The sequence below is a fragment of the Zosterops lateralis genome, assembly GCF_965231275.1.
Source record: "Zosterops lateralis genome assembly, chromosome: 15".
Taxonomy (NCBI): Eukaryota; Metazoa; Chordata; class Aves; order Passeriformes; family Zosteropidae; genus Zosterops; species Zosterops lateralis.
Window position 1 is genome coordinate 15,179,462 of NC_139775.1, and position 18,901 is coordinate 15,198,362.

An 18,901-nucleotide genomic window follows, 5' to 3' on the forward strand; every position below is an offset into this window, starting at 1 on the left:
ACCACACCCCAAACACATGCCTTGGTGTCTCCTCATGGCTGGTGGAGGATAGAGGAGTGTGTTTTCTGCCCCACTTGCAAGCCTTTATATTTACAGAGCATTGCAAGGGGTTCATGGTGAATGGGGCCATAAAAAGACCCAGCAACACCACCCAACCCTCCCCAGAGATACCGAGAGGCTCAGACAGACACAAAGAGTTTCCCAAGTGCTGATGACACACTCCAGTTCCTGGGAATTTCTTGGTCCCATTGCATCAAACCTCCAGATGGTTCTTGCACAGTTTCTATTTAGTTTCTTCTTTTCCCACACTGGACACAGCTCCAGCAGCTCAGATGTGCTCCAACAGCCAGGGAGAGAAGAGGCTGGGAGTTTTAATGAGAAGTTCCCAGGGGAAAAGCTGAACTCTGCTAATGAGAGGTCTGAGAGAAATAACACTTGGCCCCAGCTGTACAGAGTGCACTTAGCACAGGAGTTTTCTGGCAGCCAACAAAGGCACAGAAAACACTCTCAAACTGCAGCTGTCCCTGCTATTTACTCTCTTGTCACCTCCCCAAAACCAAGGAGGGTGAGAGGGGACATCTTGCTGTGGGACAGGCAAAAAAGGACTTCACAGAATCACAGAATATCCTGAGCTGGAAGAGATCCACAGGATCGTGGGTCCAACTCCTGGCCCTGCTGGGGACACTCCAACAATCCCACCCTGTGCCTGAGAACACTGGGGAATTCCAAGGCAATGCTCTTCCCTTCCTCAGCAGATCTGGGAGAAAAGGGCAAAGAGACAAGTCCCTTCTGGTGCTTTATCTTTGTCCATGTTTCTCCAAGACAGAATATCCTGAGTTGGAAGGGTCCTGGAAGGATGGGTTGAAGGTTGCTGGTGTATTAAAGCCTGTTTTATTATCCTGTTTCACTTTGGAGGCAGGATTTGGAAGCACTTATGCAACCTGCCCTGTGTGGATGATTCCAGCACAGAGCTGGTGACACTTTTCCTTTATATCCTTGGGGGTTCCAAAATGTGAATCAGAGACTGTTTGTCTCCACTGATGCTCCTACAGGAACTTGTACCAAGTGGAAAGTCCCAGCTCCCCGTGTTTCTGTGTTGCTCTGCCAGTATTATCTGCTGCAACCTTCCAGGTCCAGCCTCCCAGCCCTTGCCTGGCTCTGCAAAAGTGAGTCAGCTCAGCCAACAGCATCTCCTCACCCGGCCTTCACCATCCCAACCCACGTGTGCTGCTAACAGGGCACTGCCAGAGGGATTCTGAGTGGATCCTGAGCTCCTGCAGCCCTTCCTGCTGGGCACAGGTGCCTTCTGCTCCTGCTGGCTCTGGAGATGTGGTAGGTCTGTGTGGGAGAAGGCTCAGCAATCCTCTCTCTTAGGTCAGGGTCTGCCGTGCTGCTGAAAGAAAATTTAAATGGGAAATATTAAATAGAAAGTGTGGGGTTGAGGGTAAGGGATTCACAACTCACAGACATTGAGGATTTGTTTAAGGTTTTTTGGTAATTTTTGTTTTTTCTTCCACAAAATTCTAGTGTTTTTTCTTGTATTTGTCAGTGAGGATTTTGCTGGGATGCATTGTGTGTCAGAGAGCTCGGGGTTTGTGTTGCTGACTAGAACAATTGATTTTTTATTTATTTGTTTATTTACTGCGGGAGAGAAACGAAGCCATAAGTTTTAAGACTTTAGCTGCTCTGGGGGAGTTTTATTTAGAGAAACAGCCTGATTGTGTTGCTGTGTGTGATTGACACAAGCTCCTCTAATCCTGTTGCCAGTGTGGGCTCTGCAGCAGAGCCCTGGGATCTCTCACTCTGGTGTCCAGGTCACCTCAAGCTGTTCCCTGGGTGCTTCTGCCCAGGGGTGGGTGGTGTTTGCTGCCCTGGATGGAGCTCAGCTGCACATCCACAGCCCTGGCACTCCACCAGTTCCCTGCCAGCAGGAAAGACTCAAACTGCAGGTTTTTGGGCACTTCCTGATTTCCTATCCTGCCTTGTTCCTTCCTGTTTTGCCTTGCTGCAGAGTTTGGCTCCCAGATGGTGCCCAAGGACAGTGACCATCCCAGGACACTTTGGTGGCTGTGTGGGAGCCAGGGCTCTGCAGCAGCTGGACTCAGCAAACTCATCCCTCAGCAGAGCCCGGGGCGGGGATATCACTGTCCTGAAGTGCTTTTGGAAGGTGATCAGCTGGAACCTCCTTAATCCCCAGAGCAGTGAGGTTCCCTGGGACCTGCTCAGTGTGTTGAAAGCTGCCTGCTTGGTTGAGTACTTTCTATATTATTTTTTAAACATGATAATTACACTGCTGCCATTGCCAAGGTAGGGGCACTCCTGACAACGCCGTGGTGCCTCCTGCCAGCTGACATCTCCTGCCTTGCTTGGGGAGAGCTGCTGTGGTGAGAAACGCAGCCACGAGGATCCAGCCTTGTCCATACTCCTGGAGGTGTGGGGTTGTAGCCTCTTACCCTTTTCCTTGCACCCCAAGCTGCCCTTTTAGTGTGCAGCCCAAAGGAGCCCTGTGTCACCCACTCCCTGTGGAGTGTCCCCCAGGAAAGCCCTCCCGTGGGTGGGTGCTGCCAGGTCCCTGGTTTCAGAGGAGCTCCTCTCCTGCAGGAAGGTGGCAGGCAATGTTTATCTCAGTTGTGTTTGCTGGGGCTGGAGAGTGACTGTGTTAACACGCAGCAGATGGGCCTGGTGAATAGGTGCTGGAGATAACCCTATTTCCTCACTCAGGCTTGTTGCCTGCTGGGAAAGGAGCCAGCCAGGCTGTTTAAGGAGAAGTGTGGAGCTTGGACAGGCTGAGGATGGATTTCTCCTTCAGCTGGTTCAGTTTTGGGAAGAAATTGTTGCTGTGGGGCAGAAGCTGTGCCACAACCCACCATGTTCTGGCATGGGTTGGACCATGTAAAGGCAGATTCCAGCCTGGTGCCCACTGGGATTTTTGGACTCTAAATTTAATTCCATTCCAGGCAGGGACTGGAGCTGTCCATCAGTCCTAGGCAGGAGTGTGGGGAAAGCAGGCTGGTGTCCTGCCAGTCACCAAGGCTGGGGGATTGGGGCTGGGAATCTGGAACTGTGGGGCACAGCTGAAGGTTTATGTCCCATGTCCTCTGCCATGCTGTGTGTCTCCTATTCACTTTCAGGGAAAACTGTGTGGCTGCTGGGCACCACAATGTACAACAAAAGGCAGGGAGTTTGTCATACTGGTGGCCCAGCCACTGCAGGACCTTTGAGAGATGAGCTGATGGTCCTTTTGGAAGGCTTGTGTTAGGGGCTGACTCCTGTTGCATGGGGCACAAAGATGGGACCAGGAGGGGGACAGTGTGACCAGAGAATGTCACAGCTCTCCAGGGCCATTCCAGGACTCTGCAGTGTCCTGGAGCCTGGATCTCCCACCCAGCCAAGTGAAATGGTGCTGCCTTCCCTGAGCCTGCAGCTTGTTGCTGATGCCACATCAAGCAGGTCTGGTCATGCAGCTCATCTTAACTTGGGTGGTACTTCTGTCTTTTAGGTTACCCTGAGTTTTCTCCTCTCTATAGGAAGGGACAGGGTGATTCCTTCCACAGTCCTGTGGTGGCATTGCTGGAAGCCTTTGCCTACTGAGTAGGACCATGGATATGTGAGGGATTGCAGGAGGGAGATTGTGGCTGTGTGTCCCAATCCACAGCATCCACATTTTGGGGGGGATTTTTGGAGCCAATGCTCTCCTGCACAGTGTGCACTGAGTGTGGAGCACTGCAGGAGGATGGCACAGGTTGCTGACAGCCTTCCCTTGCCTTTTGCTGTGGTTTGATGAACCTCACCCAGTAAGACAAATGGATGTGACAGGATCATGGTGCCCTTCATGGTCCCATTTACTGCCAGAGCTGGGCAGCAGCTCCTTCCCTTCCTCTGCTTGAGGAATGATCTCCCCTTTCAGATGTTGTGGACATGGTGCTGCCACAGGGGAGAGGGATGTACAGTGGCTCCCAGCTGTAGGACTTGAGGCAGAAAAATCAATGTTTAGATTTCTTTTAGCTGGGAATAACTCCAGTAAATAAACACCTTGCAGAGTTCAAACGATGCAGGCACCGTATATGAACCAGAATGAATTTTCAAGCTCTCTCTTGCAATAAAATGGATTTCTTGATTTCAGGCTTTATTTAGAGAAACGTTTGATTTAAGAAGGGAGTTGAAGGTTATATCTGATCTCTGTGAGATGGAGCTGCTCTTCCAGTGGCTGTGGAGCATGGTGTGGAAATGTGGTTGAATTGCTGCTGCTGCTGGAGTGTTCCCAGGAGAGTTTCTCATGTACCAGCCAAAGGGAGGGTCACTTCCCTCCTCCCCAGGGGGGTTCTGGCTGCATCCTCTGCCCCTCCAGACCTCTCTGCTGCATTGCAGTCTGCTCAGAGTCTTGGGAAGCTGCGTGTGCAGGTGCTGCTGCTTGGGATTCTGGAGGCCAGCCAGGACCCGGTTCCTTCCACAGGCTGCACCGGCATCTCAGAGCTGTCTGTGCCTGCCCTTTGTGGGATTAACCACCCTCCTTCCCTTTGTTCCAGCCACTGTGGTGGTTGAAGGGACGCTGGAGGGGGAGCCAGTGGTGAGCCCACTGAGGTGCAGCTCCCATGACTTAGGCTGCTCTTGGTCTCTGGAGGTTTGACTTTGCTGTTTCTGGGAAGAGCTGAGAGCGTGGGATGGACTTGGAGGCTTCTTCTGCACAGTTGACCCTGTCTGTGGTCTCAGGCAGGCAGAGCAGGGTGGAAGGGCTTGGCAGGGCTCTGCTCTGCTGGTGAGAGGTACAACTGACCTGGAGCTGGGCTTCAAGACTGGCTTTAAGACTTGGCCATCTTATCTGAGAGCAGGAGTGTGTGGAGGGAGGGCTCTGGGCTCCTGGTGGATGTTTATCTGAGGGAGAACTGCTTTGTCCTTGTGTGAAGGAGGAGGAAGCAGGAAACTCTGCTTTAGCCCCACCTTTGCTCCAAGCTGCAGAAAATGACCCCGGGCAGGGGACAAAGGGCACTGTGCAGGGCTGGGTTTGTTCCCAGTGTGAGGGCACACATGGCATCCTGAGAGCACCACACTGGGGGAAGACTGCTCTGGCAACCCAGGGATTGCCATGGTCCATGGAGTTGGTGCTGCTGCTGCACTTCCTGAAAATTGAACCTGCCTAGAAAATGTAATTGTGACTTCCTGCCCTGGGACAAGATGTTGTGTGTTGGACTGTTCTCCCATCAGAGAGTTTCAGGGATTCCCAGGCAACGCTGGAGGTGAAACCAACGCCTGGTGCAGCCAGAGGGGCATTTTGGCCTCTCTGCTTCACAGATAAGTGGGGAAGCAGCTGGAGCTGGGACATGGTGCCCCTCTTTGCTGAGTTTGGAAGCTGCTGGTGGGCTGTCCTGGCACTGCTGCACCGTGGAGCTGCTGCTCCCAGGCTGGCTGGAGCTTCTGGCCCCAAAACCTACCTAGGGTGATGTAAAAACACCTCTGCACACCAAAGCCTGCCTTCCTTGGCTTGGTGGTGTCTGGTGTGGAATTATCGCAGTGTGGATAAGTGTGTGGTGTGAAAGGAGAGGAGGGAGATAGGAACAGAAAGTGAGACAGAGGTGGGGTGGAGTAGAGAAGGAGGAAAGAGTTAATGCTAGAACAGCAAGAAGGCAGAGCAAGGTGTCACCTCCTGTAAAAGGTTCCAGAGGAGCTGCAGACATACAAAGTTGCCAGGGTTGGGCACAGATATGGTGTGTTTGCTCACCAGGGTACAACCCCACTGTGAGAATGGGGTCAGTGGGTGCTGGGCTGCTTCTCTTTTGCCCTCCCTGGAGCATTTTGGATGGAAGGCAATGCATTGCCACGCACTTGGAGAATTTGTCAGTGCCAGAGGAGCAAGTGCCTGTAGAGCAGTGACTGGACTGATGGTTGTTCCCTTCCTGCAGGCAAGGTCCTGACCATGCCAGCCCAGGAAACACGTGGCACTGCTGCCTATTGAGTGTCTTTGGCCTCAACCTCACACTGTGTCTCCTCTCTTGCAGCCACTCCCATTCTCCTGGCTCCATGGCTGCAGTCCGTGAGTGGTCCTGCACACGCTGCACCTTCCTCAACCCCGTGGGCCAGCGGCAGTGCTCCATCTGTGAGGCTCCCCGCCAGAAACCCGACCTCAACCACATCCTGCGCCTCAGCGTGGAGGAGCAGAAGTGGGCCTGTGCCCGCTGCACCTTCAGGAACTTTCTGGGCAAAGAAACCTGCGAGGTGTGTGGCTTTACCCCCGAGCCGGGGCCCAGCGGCTCCCCCTTGCCCGTCATCAACGGCATCCTGCCCAAGCCTGCCGTGCTGATGGAGCCCAAGGGCACGTCCAAGGAGGAGGCTGCCAAGGCAGAAAGCAGCAGCGAGGACTCAGAGGGGAAAAGCCCCGACGAGGCGGAGCTGGAGAGCGGCTGGGCTTGCCAGCGCTGCACCCTGCACAACACGCCCGTGGCCAACTCCTGCTCGGCCTGCGGTGGCCCACGCAAGCTCTCCCTGCCCAAGATCCCACCAGAGGCGCTGGTCGTCCCTGAAGTCATCACCCCGGCCGGGTTCCACATGGCCCCCTCCACCCCGCAGCCTTTAGTCTCTGCAGAGATCTCTGATGGTGATGCCATGGCCACCCACGGCCCCGTGGCTATGGAACAAGATTCCCAGAAGATCCCAGCTTTCAGCCCCTTCTCCCCAGGGCTCCAGAACAACCCTGTGCCCCGGAGCCGGCGGGAGGTGCCCCCACAGCTGCAGATGCCGGGCCCTGAAGGCTCCCAGCCCACAGCTACGGGCGCCGTGGGGCAGAAGGGCTCTCCCCAAGGTCAGGCCAGGGCTGCCCCTGCCACACGCTTCCCAGACCTGCTGTCCAACAAACGGCTGAGCGTGCTGGAGGAGGAGATGGAGGTCAGCCCGTCCCACTGGAAGTGCAGCTCCTGCTCCCTCCTCAACTCCGCCGGGGCCGGCAAGTGCGAGGTTTGCAGCGCCCAGAAAGGCAGCGACACCATCAACCTGGTGGGCGACTCGGTGAGGTTCACCCCATGCAGCCCTTCCAGCCCCGACTTCACCACCTGGTCGTGTTCCAAGTGCACCCTCAAGAACCCCACGCAGGCTCAGAAGTGCAAGGTGTGTGGCTCCTCCAAGCTGCACGGCTTCCAGGAGCACGGGGCTCCCAGCGAGCCGGCCCCGCGCTGCCCCGACTGCGGCGCCTCGGACAGGGCTGGCTGTTCCTGCGGCCCCAAAGCTCCGTCTGCCCGCAAGGTCGCCCGGCTCTTCCCGGCCCCAACACCTGGTGGGCAGGACAGGCAGGGCCAGTGGGCTTGTCCTGCCTGCACCCTGCTGAACGAGGTGAAGGCCAAGCACTGTGGAGCCTGCCACACTCCACAGCAGTACGTGGCTCAGCACAAGGGGCTCAAGCCCCTCAAGAGGAGGGAGAGCATGCACGTGGAGAAGAGGAGGCAAACAGATGAGGGTGAAGCCAAAGCCTTGTGGGAAAACATCGTGACTTTCTGCCGGGAGGTGAGTGATTGTTTGTTCTTTATCTTCCATTTCTGCCTCCCCTGTAGCTCTGGGGCAGCACTTTCCATGCCTGGTGTTCCAGGGATCTTCCCTTGGAACAGCTGGGTGCTGTTGTTAGCACTGAAATGTCATATTTTGATCTCTGGGGTGAGGACAGCCCATGCAGCACACTCCTGGTGCAAGGGTGAGGAAGTCTAAAACCTAGTGCTAAACCTGTTAACTCTTTTACCCAGTGGTATTTTAAATCATTGGGAGATAACTTCTGGGATGAAGGGGACATCCCTAGGTGGTCAGTCCATCTCCTTCCAGTGTCTAATGGTAGGAAAGGTGGGGAGTATGTCCAGGTTTGCTGGTGGCACTGCTGTCTGTGGATGCAGGAAATCTGGGCTGTAAAGAGCTGAGGCTCAGGATGAGAGAGCAGGCAGAGGAACTGCTGCCACTGCCAGCAACTGCAGGTGTTTCAGAACCACAGGCTGGGCCTTGGTGTTCTTGGTTTGGGTGTTGCAAATGCAGAGGTGCAGCACAAATAGCTCCTCCTGGCAGGCCAGCTGAGCTCTAGCTGAAGGTCTCAGGAGTACATGCCAGCACCCACCTTCCCACTGTGAGGTGTGTGCTCCAGTCAGTTGGGTTTCAGCCTCATTTCAGCCTCAAACATCACTCTGATGGCCTCATTTTTTTTTCCCTGTATGGCATTAAAAGCTCCTGTGAATGCTGCTTTCTCTGGCCTCCTTCTGGGGGAAGCCTCCAGCTCTTCTGGACCAGATGGAAAGGGAGTTGCAGTCCCATTTTGACGTACAGACAAAGCTTTTCCTGCCTTGTGTCCATTCCTGTGCCTCCACTGCACAGTCCAGGGAACGAACAGAGATGTTTGGCTCGGAGGGGAAGCTCTGAGAATGATCTTGTTTGGCCTTGTGGTTTTTTTAAATTGCTGCATGTCCTTCCTAACAGGCGTGGGTGTCTTTATAGCAGAGACCCAGATTCTGCTTATCCCCATCTTTTAAGCAAGTGAATAGCCTCTTTTGTAGGCAGGGAACATCTGTTACATCAGGAATCAGGCCTGAAGGATGAATCATGATGATGGCCAGGCTGAATTAGCAGCGTGGCACTGCCAGGAAGGGGAGCTGCCTTGCCCTGTCCTGCAGTGCTCAGTCAGAGCCTTGGCTGAGCCTGTTGTGCTCCTTAACCCACCAGTAATGGGCTGTTAGATCCTGGGCCATCTCCCAAAAATCCCCCTCAGCTGTGCTCTGGCAGTGTTCAGGTGTGAGGCTGGGCCTGGCAGCAGTGGAGGGACAGTGCTGCTCCCCTCCTTGTGCTCACTCTGCTCTCTGTGTCCCTCCTGGTCAGGCAGGCGTGTGAGGCAGCCCCTGCTCTCCCTGCTGCCCCAGCATTTCCCAGGCTGTTCAGCCTTCCCTGCAGGAGTCAGGCTGGCCAAGTTCTCCCCCATCTGCTGTCCCTGCCCCACGTCATGTGGAGCAGCCCCTTGTGCCCTGCCAGGATTTCTGCTCCAGCTCCTGCTGTGGGTTTTCCTTCCTCTGCTATTCCAGGGATGCCTTTTCCAACTTTTATCAATGTGTGGTCCATATTTTAGCTTTACCCTTTGTTGGGGAGCAGTGCAGAGCTGATCTCTTCCACTGGAATCATAGAATCAGAATGGTTTGGGTTGGAGGGGACCTTAAAGCTCATCTCATTCCAACCCTGCCAACCCACCTCACCTTCCACCAGACCAAGTTTCTCCACATCCTGTCCAGCCCAGGCTTGAACACTTGCACAGATGGGGCAGCCACAGCTTCCCTGGGCAGCCTGTGCAGGGCCTCCCCACCCTCACAGAGAAGGATTTTTCCCCAGTGTCCAATCTAAATGTCTCCCCTTTTAGTTTAAAACTTTCCCCTTGTCCCATCACTGCTTGTCCATGTGAAAAGTTGCTTTCCCTCTTATTAATAAGTCCCCTTTAGGCACTGGAAGGGGTTCTAATATCTCCATGGAGCCTTCTCCAGGTGATAACCCCCAGCTCTCCCAGCCTGGCTCCAGAGCAGAGGGGATCCTGCCCACAGAGCATCTCCGTGCTGGTCCTGTTGTAACAGATCCACCTCTTTCTTGTGCTGAGTCCTCCAGAGATGGACAAAACTGGGGTCTCACAAGGACAGAGCAGAGGAGAATCCCCTACCTCGTGTCCTCATGGCCCTGCACAGCAAATTCCTGCAAAGCCCAGAGATCCTTGTGCAGGGATGGGTCACATCCAGGTCCCCAGCCAGGATGTGGCTGAGGCTGCTGGAATTGTGGCTGCTCCTCCCTGCACCAGGCAGATGCTCCCCAGAGAGAGCAGGACAAGTATTAGCTGGAAAACACCCTCCTGCAAAAGAGGAGCTGGAGGTGCTAATTGAGGCACCACAAAGGGATCATTCAGGTAGGATTACCACAAAAGAGGAGGTCAACTACTAATTCAGTGTGCATAAAGCTAATTTAAATCAGAGCCAGCTTTTGCTGAAAGAATTTAATTTAATTTAATTAACAATAACAAAGAAACACCTGTTCTCATTTCACCCTGTGTTAGACTGAAAAAGCCACCCTTCTCCACTTGGTGAAGTTCTGTGCTTCCATCCATGTGGTTAATGCCTATGGGATTACCTGCCCCTCCACCCATCCTATTTATTTATTACACAGCAGCTATTGCAGGAGGGCTGGGATGTGGGATACCCTCACTCTGGAATTGCTTGTCTGGTTGTGGCCTGGCTGAATGCAATTGCAAAAGCTGCCCCTGCCATCCCTCATGGACGTGTCTGGGGATGGCACAGGGCTGCCAAGCCCAGCCTGTCCCCTCTGGAGCAGGGACAAGGCTCGGGGTGAGGTGTGTTTATGTGCCAGGTGGCTCCTCACAGCCTTGGCATTTGCAGGCTTTGCTGCTTCTGGAGGCAGCCAAGGCACCCCACAGCCCAGCTTTTAGCACCAGCACAAAGTGTGAGACTGTCCCTGCCCGGGGAGGCTCCTGTGAAACACAAAAAGGCAGATTGGAGTCACAGCTCAGAGCTTGGGGCCGGAGAGGTGAGCCCGAGGAAAGGCTGAATGCTGGACCTGAAGCACAAAAAGCATCTCTGCTGCTGCCAGCAGATACCAGCCTAATCCTGCCCCCTTGTAGAGCTGGGAAAGGACTGCCTAGGCCAGGCAGGAGGCTCTGCTGTCTCTCAGGGAGACTCTCCAGACCCCCCAGTCCCAAGTGGCTCCAACTGATGCTCTCCTTGCCTTTTGCTCTCACAGAACAAAGTCAATTTTGTAGACGACAGTTTCCCCCCTGGGCCCAAGTCCGTGGGGTTCCCAGAAGGTGACAGTGTCCAGCAGAGGGTGAAGCAGTGGCTGAGGCCCCACGAGATCAACTGCAGCATCTTCAAGGACCGGTCAGTGAAGTGGTCAGTGTTCCGCACGCCCCGGCCCTCGGACATCCTGCAGGGACTGCTGGGGAACTGCTGGTAAGGGCGAGTCAACCCTTCCCTCCCCTTCCCTCTTTACCCCCTTCTTCCTCCAGCTCCATCTCAGCCCTACTCAAACCCATTTATACCCCCATGTAGAGGTGTGGTTTTGGTTTTATCAGTTTTATTCCTTGTATTAAGTTCATTTTTATAAGTTATAATGGTTTGCCCCATGTCACCCATGTCCCACCCTCACTGGTTTCATCCCAACCCCAGTTATGTGTCAGTCAGAAGTTTTCCAGCCCCTGGGCCTTGTCTGTCACTTTGGGGTCTCTCCCAAAAGTCTGCAAAGTTCCACTGAGGACCCCAAGTGATTGGACAAGACTTCAGCTGTCTCCCCACCCGAGTTATTGATTTGTTACACTGTGTGTCATTTATTCAGAGAGCCCTTTGGCCCCTGATTTGTCCCCAGTTAAACCCATCCCTGAGTTCCTCCCCCCAATAAAAGGTGTTACATTCAGGGGTTTCCCCCCTTTTTTTCCCCACTGCTTCTGCTGAGGGGTGTCTGCTGGGGCAGATCCCCTGATGAATAAAGCCAGCAGTTAAATTAACCCTGAACAGCCTCCTCTTTTCTCCTGCTGTCGTTGTTTCACTCCTTCAAGCAAGACAAGAACTCACAGGGGTCGGTGAGGTTCATCCTGCTACCAAACCCTTCACTGTCGAGGTGTCAGGGCTGGCCCAGGCAGAGATAAGACACCTCTACACCCCCAGGCTGTATCCCATGCTCTGCCTCACCCCTATCCCAGCTCTGCATGGCCGGGCAGGTGGTGCTGCCCCACCTCTGAGGCCACCCCACCTGCCCTGCAGGTTCCTGAGCGCCCTGGCCGTGCTGGCCGAGCGGCCAGAGCTGGTGGAGAGGGTGATGATCACCAGGAGCCTGTGCCCCGAGGGCGCCTACCAGGTGCGGCTGTGCAAGGACGGCACGTGGACCACGGTGCTGGTGGATGACATGCTGCCCTGCGACGAGTGCGGCTACCTGCTCTTCTCCCAGGTTGGTGCCATGGTGAAATGGGGAAATGGGGAAGCAGGGGTGGTGGGCAGTGCTCTACTCAGCCCAGGCTCTGCCAGGAGAGGCACTGCTGGGGTTTGTGTGAGGCCCCTACAGAATCACAGAATCACAGAATGTGTAGGTTGGAAGAGAGCTTCAAGATCATAGAGTCCAACCCAGCCTTAACACCTCAACTGGGTCATGGTATCAAGTGCCACATCCAGTTTCCTTTTAAACACATCCAGGGATGGTGACTCCACCACCTCCCTGGGCAGACTATTCCAATATTTAATCACTCTTTCTGTGAAAAACTTCTTCCTAATATCCAACCTGTATTTCCCTTGACGAACTTAAGACTATGGGATGCTGCATTTGGAGTCTTAGAGTCACTAAGGTTGGAAAAGGTCCCAAAGGTCATCAAGCCCAACCAGTGATCAAATACCCCCTGCCACAAAGCACCACACTGATTTGTTTTTGTACACTCCGAGGGATGGTGATTGCACCAGTGCCCTGGACAGCCCATTCCAATGCCTTTATTTAGGCATCTTTCATCACTATCTTTCATTAAGGAATTTTCCCAATATCCAGTCTTAAACCTCCCCTGGTGCAACTTGAGGCCGTTTCCCCTTGTCCTGTCCCTGTTCCCTGGGAGCAGAGCCTGATCCCCCCTGGCTGTCCCCTCCTGTCAGGGAGTTGTGCAGAGCCACAAGGTCCCCCCTGAGCCTCCTTTTCTCCAGGCTGAGCCCCTTTCCAGCTCCCTCAGCCTCTCCTGGTGCTCCAGCCCCTTCCCCAGCTCTGTTCCCTTCCCTGGACAAGCTCCAGCCCCTCAATGTCCTTCCTGTTGAGCCAAATGCCATTGACCTTCTTGTCCACCTGGGCACATCTGACTCATGTTCAGCTGCTGCCAGGCAGCACTCCCAGGTCCTTTCCCAGCAGGTACTTCCCAGCTGCTCCAAGCCTGGAGCTGCCAGGGGATGTTGTAACACAAATGGAAGATCCAGCACTGGTTGCCCCCTGTTTGCAGCTCTTTGCTGTGTCCTCAAGACAGCTGAACTCTTTGAGGCCACAATATGCCCCTATTTAGAGCCCTTTTGGCATTTCTCAGGCTGCAGTGAAGAAGTTTCATTTACAGTTGCTTTTCCCTCACCCTTCCTTCCACCACAGCCACTTCACTTGCAGGGAAAGCTTAAAATGTTTTCTAAAAGGAAAAGATTTTAACCTGTGTTTTGCATTGCAAGGGACTGAGGGAAAGCTGTTACTTTCCTCTGAGGGGAGGTCTGTCAGCTTGGCTGTGCCAGGGAGGGACTGTGGAGAAGGAGGGGATGGCACATGGAGCAGCCTGTTCCAAATCAGTGCCCAGTTGCTCTGAGCACACTGGGGTGGCATCTGCTCGGATCAGTGGAGCTCCCTGAGCCCCTCCAGGACATCTCTCTGCCCTGCCCTGCCTGCCAGGCCCAGGGGCTCTTGCTGGGATCACGTCCATGAAGGAGACTGAGAACGTCTCTATTGAAACTCAGGGGGCAAAATCTGCCAAAGAAAACAAAGTACCAATGTCAGGAGGAGCTGCTGGCTTGGATTTCGTTCTGCAAATCCAGTCTGAGGTTTGACACACAGCCATGTCAAGACAGGACTCAAACTTCAAAGAAAGGAAGAAGAAGGAGTTTGTGTCTGCATTCTGCCTCTCAGTACACAGAGGATACAGATGCATTTCTTTATTTCAGCATAAGATTTACCTCTCTTGGTTTTTACCTTTTCTTTCCATCTTTCATGAATTTCAAGTCTGCTTTTAGAGTTTTTTTAAAGATTGGAGGTTTTCACATGGGCTGGACTTGCCTCTGTTTCCACGAGCATCTGAATCGTGATGAGATTTTTCTGCTGAGTGTTCAGCTGTGGGAGCTGGGGGATAAAAAAGGAAAATCGGAGTTTTAAAAATAAAGGAAAATCAGGCTCTTATCTGAGCTCCCTGGCTGTGGTTCAGGCAGAAATAAACAACATGGATTTTGTTGAGTGAGGGACCCAAAAACCAGCAAAAAGCAGTTTTAAGCTCTCTTGATCCATCAGAAGGAAATCTTCACTGCCCTCCTTTCCTCTGCCAGCTCTTGGCTGCCACCTGTGAGTCACACAGGCACAATGTACCAGTGATTTTCCCTGCTGCTCTCCAAGCACTGGATACCAAACCCCATTTGCTGGGAAAAAAACTTGGATCTTGTAATTAGGCCTTGTAGTTCCTCCCTGTGCTGGAGTAGAGGACTTTGCCAGTCCCAAGTTTTTGGAGCTTGTCCTTGAAGCAGTGTCTGTGTTCCCTGGTGGAATCCAGTCAGTCCCATGGCTGTGTGTGCTCTGGACTGTACAACCTCCTCAGCCAAAGGGGTGTTGGTTTGGGTTTGCAGAGATGTGTGAGTTAAAGGCAGCTGTTCCAGATGTGCTCCACATCACAGGATCCTGGAATGTCCTGAGTGGGAAGGGACCCACAAGGATCATGAGTCCAACTCCTGGCCCTGCACAGGATGCTCCAACAATCCCACCTTGTGCCTGAGAGCTTTGTCCAAATGCTCTTTGAGCTCTGGTGGCCTTGGTATCCTCTTCCATTATTAAATGGTTCTAAGTTCAGGTTGAAGTGGACAGAAGGGGCTCAGGGTGGGCACCCACCCTGCCAGCCTGATTGCTGGACACCCCAGGGTGCAGCTCTGTCAGCATCCAGGCCTCTTGGCTGTTCATTCCAGGACTTCTTCCCAAGGGGAATTGAACTCTGCAAACAAAACACTGACCAAAGAGCAAACAGGTCACCCATGGCCAAGGGGACAAGCTCCTGGCACGGCCTTGCTGCTCCTGCCTCTGCTCCACCCCGGGATGGGTGTGAGAGGCTTTCCCACCTCCTGCCCACGGTGGTGACGTGTCCCTCCCTCTCTCTCTACAGGCCCAGAGGAAGCAGCTGTGGGTGGCCCTCATTGAGAAGGCTCTGGCCAAGCTGCACGGTTCGTACTTCGCCCTCCAGGCGGGCCGTGCCATCGAGGGGCTGGCCACGCTCACGGGGGCCCCCTGCGAGAGCCTGATGCTGCAGGTCAGCTCCACCAACCCTCGCGAGGAGCCCATCGACACTGACCTCATCTGGGCCAAAATGCTGAGCTCTAAGGAGGCTGGGTAAGACAAGGCAGGAGCAGGGGGGTGAGGAGGAGCATTCTTGTCTTTAGAGGTTCAGGAGAGGGGTTACTGCATTAGCTGGAGCAGAGTCCTCCACCCTTGCCACTCATCTGGAGCATTGGTGGAGCTCCCACTCAAAGCTCTAAGAAATTATTTCTCCTGTGAGTAATTCTCATATAAAATTAAGAGCCTGATGAACTTCCCCTGCACGTCACTGCTGTCTTGCAGGAGTTGGGAAGTGGCACTGAGTCCCCTTGCTTTGCTTTGAGCTTTTCTGTTGTGTGAATGGGCTTGACCCTGCCCATGTCTTCTGCCCATATGTGACATCTTTGCTAATGACACCTGGCTCACGCTGGTCTAGAGGGGACACAGCCAGAGCAGAGACCTCCTGCTCATCACTTGGGCAGCAGGGCAGCTGGGTTGGCTGAAGGCTGGGCTATGGGGCCACAGGGATGGATATCTCCCAGCACATGGTGTCCCTCTAAACCTGACTGGTGCACACCTCCTGCCCCAAATAGTGTCCTCACCCCTGCCAACTTGTCTAGCTGATGGACCACCTGCCTTTCTGCCAGCCAGCTGTAGTGGGCAGGACCTTGAGGCCTGGCAGAAATCAGGGGAGGTTTGAGGCAAAGCAGCTCTCCTTGGAGCCTGGGCTCAGTGTGCGTGTGGGCAAGGGGAGGGAGCTCTGGGCACTGCCTGCGGGGTGTTATTGATCCCAACAGTGTTGTTGAAGAGAGGGAACATCCAGGATCCTCCTGGGAGGAAGCTTGAGTGATAGGAATGAGCTTCCCCCCATGCCAGGCCTGGCAGGACCCCGAGGCTTTGCTGTCCCCGTGCAGGTTCCTCATGGGCGCGTCCTGCGGCGGAGGGAACATGAAGGTGGATGACGTGGCCTACGAGAGCATGGGGCTGCGGCCCCGGCACGCCTACTCCATCCTGGACGTGCGGGACGTCCAGGGCTTCAGGTGAGCTGGGCTGGAGCCTGCCATGCCACTGCAGCTGCTCCTGCCAGCAGAAACCCTGGGGACAGAGAACTGAGGGCATGCTGGACAGGACCCTGGGGACTCTTTGGTGTCCCGTCCTCATGGCCAGCAAGGATGACACTGCCCTAGGGTGTCACATAAATGCTGTTGTCATATAAGTTGTCCTTGCCTGGTGCTGGCTCCGTGTCCAAGGGTAGAATGTTTCATCTGGTCTTACAAGACACAGAGGACTGAGTTGAGCTCACTTCAGAGCATACTGCTTGCCTTTGAGTGGAGGAGGGATAGAAATGGGTGTTGTAGGAAGCTGTATTTTCAGCCAGCAGCCTCTCCCTGGCTGAGCCCCTTTGGGCAGGGAAGGGCAGGTACAGAATCACAGGACAGGGACATCTGGGTCCACAATGTGGGTGACACATTAGTTCTGAGATACTGTCAGGGCTTTGCGAGGCAGTGGGGTGTCCTTTGTGGGGGAAGGCTGGGTTCCTCTCCCTCCTGGGGCTCTGACACTTCCCCTTCCCCCAGGTTGCTGCGTCTCCGGAATCCCTGGGGCCGCTTCTCCTGGAACGGCAGCTGGTCGGACGAGTGGCCGCACTGGCCACTGCCCCTGCGCCACGACCTGATGCCCCATGGCAGCAGCGAGGGCGTCTTCTGGATGGAGTACAGCGACTTCATCAAGTATGGCACTGCCAGAGGGCAGGGAACAGGGCAGGGATGGAAAAGGGGCCACGGGGTCACAATGGGGCAGGCGGGACTGGTCATCCATAGGGAATGTGGATGTCCTGCAGCATGTGGGGTGCCCCATCAGGACTGAACCTGGCTTCTCTACAGGTATTTTGACTCTGTGGATATCTGCAAGCTCCATTCGGACTGGCACGAGGTGCGTGTGCAGGGCATGTTCCCCAACAAGGCCAACGGGCCGGTGACAGTGACGTCGCTGACGGTGTTGGAGCGTGCAGCTCTGGAGTTTGCTCTCTTCCAGGAGGGCAGCAGGTGAGCTGGGCAGGGCAGCAAAACTGGGAGGGCTCAGCCTGGACTTTTTGGCTCTGCACTACTCCCTGACAAGAGGGTGCAGCCATGTGGGAGTCAGGCTCTGCTTTCAGACAGGACAAGGGTAATAAACAGCTTCAAGTTGCACCAGGGGAGGTTTAGATGGGATATTGGTGAAAATTTCTTCACTGAAAGGGTGGTCAGGCCCTGGCACAGGCTGCCCAGGGCAGTGATGGAGTCACCATCCCTGGAAGGATTTAAAAACCTTATGGATGTGGCACTTGGGGACATGGGTTAGTGGTGACCTTGGCAGTGCTGCGTTAATGGTTGGACTCGATGATCTTAGAGGACTTTCCCAACATTAATGATTCCACAATTTTGTGAGTCCCTGGGCCCAGAAGAAATCCAAACATTGACATCTCACCACATGGCATCCCCCAGGGTCACAGAGCTCAGGGATGGGCCCCCATCACCATCTCTCCAAATTTTGGTAACTGCTCATGTTTAGCTGGAACCAACTCCTGAATGCAGGGCTGGATATTTGGGGCAGTGGAATAGCTCTTCTGTGTCCTGGCTGATATATGACCCTTCTTCCTGACACAGGAGGTCAGACACGGTGGACAGCCACTTGCTGGACCTGTGCATCATGGTTTTCCGGGCCACCTTCACCAGTGGGAACAAGCTGAGCCTGGGCCGGCTGATGGCCCACAGCAAACGAGCCGTCAAGAAATTCGTCAACTGCGACGTGATGCTGGAGCCGGGCGAATACGCCGTCGTGTGCTGTGCCTTCAACCACTGGAGCGCTGCCCTGGCCGGCCCTGCTGCCCAGGGTGAGGGGCTGGAGGGGCCCTGGGGGAGGGAGAGGTGCCAAAGCCTTTTGGTTCCCATCGTTGAGATGGTTGAACGTGTCCAGAGAAAGGCAACAAAGCTGGTGAAGGGATTGGAAAACAAGCCATATGAAGAACGATTGAGGGAGCTGGGGGTGTTTAGGCTGGAGAAAAGGAGACTCAGAGGTGACCTGATCACTCTCTACAACTCCCTGAAGGGTGGTTGTGGACAACTAGGGGTTGGTCTCTTTCTTCAGGCAGCAACTGATAGAATGAGAGGACAGTCTTAAGCTGCATCAAGGGAAATACAGGTTGGATATTAGGAAGAAGTTTTTCACAGAAAGAGTGATTAAATACTGGAATAGTCTGCCTGGGGAGGTGGTGGAGTCACCATCCCTGGATGTGTTTAAAAGGAAACTGGATGTGGCACTCGATGCCATGATCCAGTTGAGGTGTCAGGGCTGGGTTGGACTCGATGGTCTTGAAGGTCTCTTCCAACCTACACATTCTGTGGTCCTGTGATCGTGGAGACTTTCTTGAGGATGGAGGTTGCATGTTGTATATGCCAACAGTACCACCCTCCTGGGGAGTGTGGCCTTGGTGACAGTTCACTGATCCCTCTTCCTCTGGGTGTCTCTGCAGCTTCCAGTCCCACCAGCAGCAGACCAGCCACTGATTATTCCAGCTACATCCTGGCCATCTACAGCTCCCGGCTGGTGATGGTGGAGCAGGTGGAGGCACAGCCCACCACGCTGGCAGATGCCATCATCCTGCTGACCGAGAACAAGGGCGAGCGCCACGAGGTGGGTGGGGGGCACAGGGCAGGGGCTGCAGTGGGGAGGGGGGTGATGCTACCAGGGGGAGCCTGGACCTGTGGTGTCCTCAGGCAGGGGTTGGGCAGCCAGCACCTCCAGCCACCTACCCCCTTTTGCCCCCTGGAGCAGCCTGTGGCACCCCAGCAGATGGGCAGAGTGGAAGATGCCACTGCAGGGGTTTTGATTCAGGGATGTTCTGGAGTTCCCAGAGGCT

General features: G+C 54.5%; 1 protein-coding gene across 6 annotated transcripts in view; it reads left to right on the top strand.

Annotated features, from left to right (window-relative positions):
• Positions 1 to 18,901, top strand: part of CAPN15 (calpain 15) — a 52,183-nt gene that overhangs the window by 29,347 nt on the left and 3,935 nt on the right. For all 6 annotated transcript variants that reach the window (XR_014591184.1, XM_083872555.1, XM_083872552.1 and 3 more), the window contains 9 exons: positions 5,994 to 7,488; positions 10,741 to 10,949; positions 11,757 to 11,940; positions 14,855 to 15,078; positions 15,918 to 16,043; positions 16,581 to 16,733; positions 16,887 to 17,048; positions 17,649 to 17,875; positions 18,515 to 18,675. Coding sequence is in view for 5 of the 6 variants with exons in the window: in XM_083872555.1 (XP_083728681.1) it covers positions 5,994 to 7,488; positions 10,741 to 10,949; positions 11,757 to 11,940; positions 14,855 to 15,078; positions 15,918 to 16,043; positions 16,581 to 16,733; positions 16,887 to 17,048; positions 17,649 to 17,875; positions 18,515 to 18,675 (2,941 nt within the window). In the remaining variant the exon portion in view is untranslated. The remainder of the gene's footprint in view (positions 1 to 5,993; positions 7,489 to 10,740; positions 10,950 to 11,756; positions 11,941 to 14,854; positions 15,079 to 15,917; positions 16,044 to 16,580; positions 16,734 to 16,886; positions 17,049 to 17,648; positions 17,876 to 18,514; positions 18,676 to 18,901) is intronic.